This window comes from Cynoglossus semilaevis, unplaced genomic scaffold, assembly GCF_000523025.1.
Source record: "Cynoglossus semilaevis isolate Cse_v1.0 unplaced genomic scaffold, Cse_v1.0 C19100814, whole genome shotgun sequence".
In the NCBI taxonomy this organism is placed as follows: Eukaryota; Metazoa; Chordata; class Actinopteri; order Pleuronectiformes; family Cynoglossidae; genus Cynoglossus; species Cynoglossus semilaevis.
In genome coordinates, this window is record NW_007586865.1 from 1 (window position 1) to 949 (window position 949).

Below are 949 nucleotides of genomic sequence, written 5' to 3' on the forward strand. Positions count from 1 at the left end.
ATTTAATCATAGAAAAACTCTCATCATAGTATAGAACATCAATATGGCATCGTGAGACAAAATACTGTTGTGATATTTTAGTATATCAATATTTTCCTACACCTCATTAAACACTATGTAGAAAAATAAATCAAACATATAAGATTTGAAATATATATTTTACATTTTAGACACAATAAAAACTTGCCTGCTTCTTCCTTGCTCTGCCCTCCAGCACTTTCTTCTTCAAGAATCGAATACGTTTTTGAAACTTCCTATATTTGTGCCGGTTGATCTTCCGTCGTCTAATCTCCAGGACGTTCTTACACTGAAGAGGTGTGGCAGAACCAATTTCATCCTCCAAGATGGGGACGGCTATAGGTGGCAGCACCTTCTCTTCCAGCAGCTCAACCTCCTCCAGCGGCTGCGGAGCTTCCAGCAGGGGAGGGAGGGAGTATCGCATGGACAGCCAGCTCTCCAAAGGACTGACTGACAGTTTACGCGGCACCAGCACCTCCTCTAACTCTGGTTCCAACTGTATCCATCGAGGAGGAGGCGTGTTGTCTGCTGCTGTTGAATAGTTTTTAAGTCCTTGTTGAACTGAGAAGCATGTGGCGGGAAAGGTTTGAGGGACACGTCCTGTCAAGGTTTTTCCATGTGTCTGAAGTACACCTGAAGGTATAAAAAAAAATTATAGTTTTTAATGAATTATCACACACACAACATAATAGAAAGTAAGAAAGGTAAATACATGTACTTACAACTGGCCCTGCGACCGAGGTAAGGAACAACTCTTGAAGCCCACATCGTAAAAATTCATCTAAATTACGATGTCATTAGGAATGTATCATGTGAGCATTCATCCTAAATATCAGAGAATATAATAGTTTTAATAACACAGCGGTACAGTGTGACATCATCAGGTAAGCAGCTCGAGCACAGATGCTCATAAGTAAAACAAATAGCAGAA

At 40.5% G+C, this 949-nt stretch overlaps 1 protein-coding gene across 1 annotated transcript; it reads right to left on the reverse strand.

Moving 5' to 3' along the window:
* Nucleotides 1-151: 151 nt before the first annotated feature.
* LOC103399272 (aurora kinase A-interacting protein-like) lies at nucleotides 152-901 on the reverse strand. Its single transcript, XM_008337984.2, has 2 exons — nucleotides 741-901; nucleotides 152-651 (listed from the first exon to the last, which is right to left on the reverse strand). The coding sequence occupies exons 1-2, from the start codon at nucleotides 784-786 to the stop codon at nucleotides 167-169; spliced, it is 531 nt and encodes a 176-aa protein (XP_008336206.2). The 5' UTR covers nucleotides 787-901; the 3' UTR covers nucleotides 152-166.
* Nucleotides 902-949: the final 48 nt, after the last annotated feature.

Bases quoted from the DNA above. Each gene is read 5' to 3' on its own strand.
- LOC103399272 (XM_008337984.2), bottom strand. From the start codon at position 786: ATGTGGGCTTCAAGAGTTGTTCCTTACCTCGGTCGCAGGGCCAGTT. The intron at 652-740 runs GTAAGTACATGT...TTATACCTTCAG, and splicing joins CCTCGGTCGCAGGGCCAGTT to GTGTACTTCAGACACATGGA.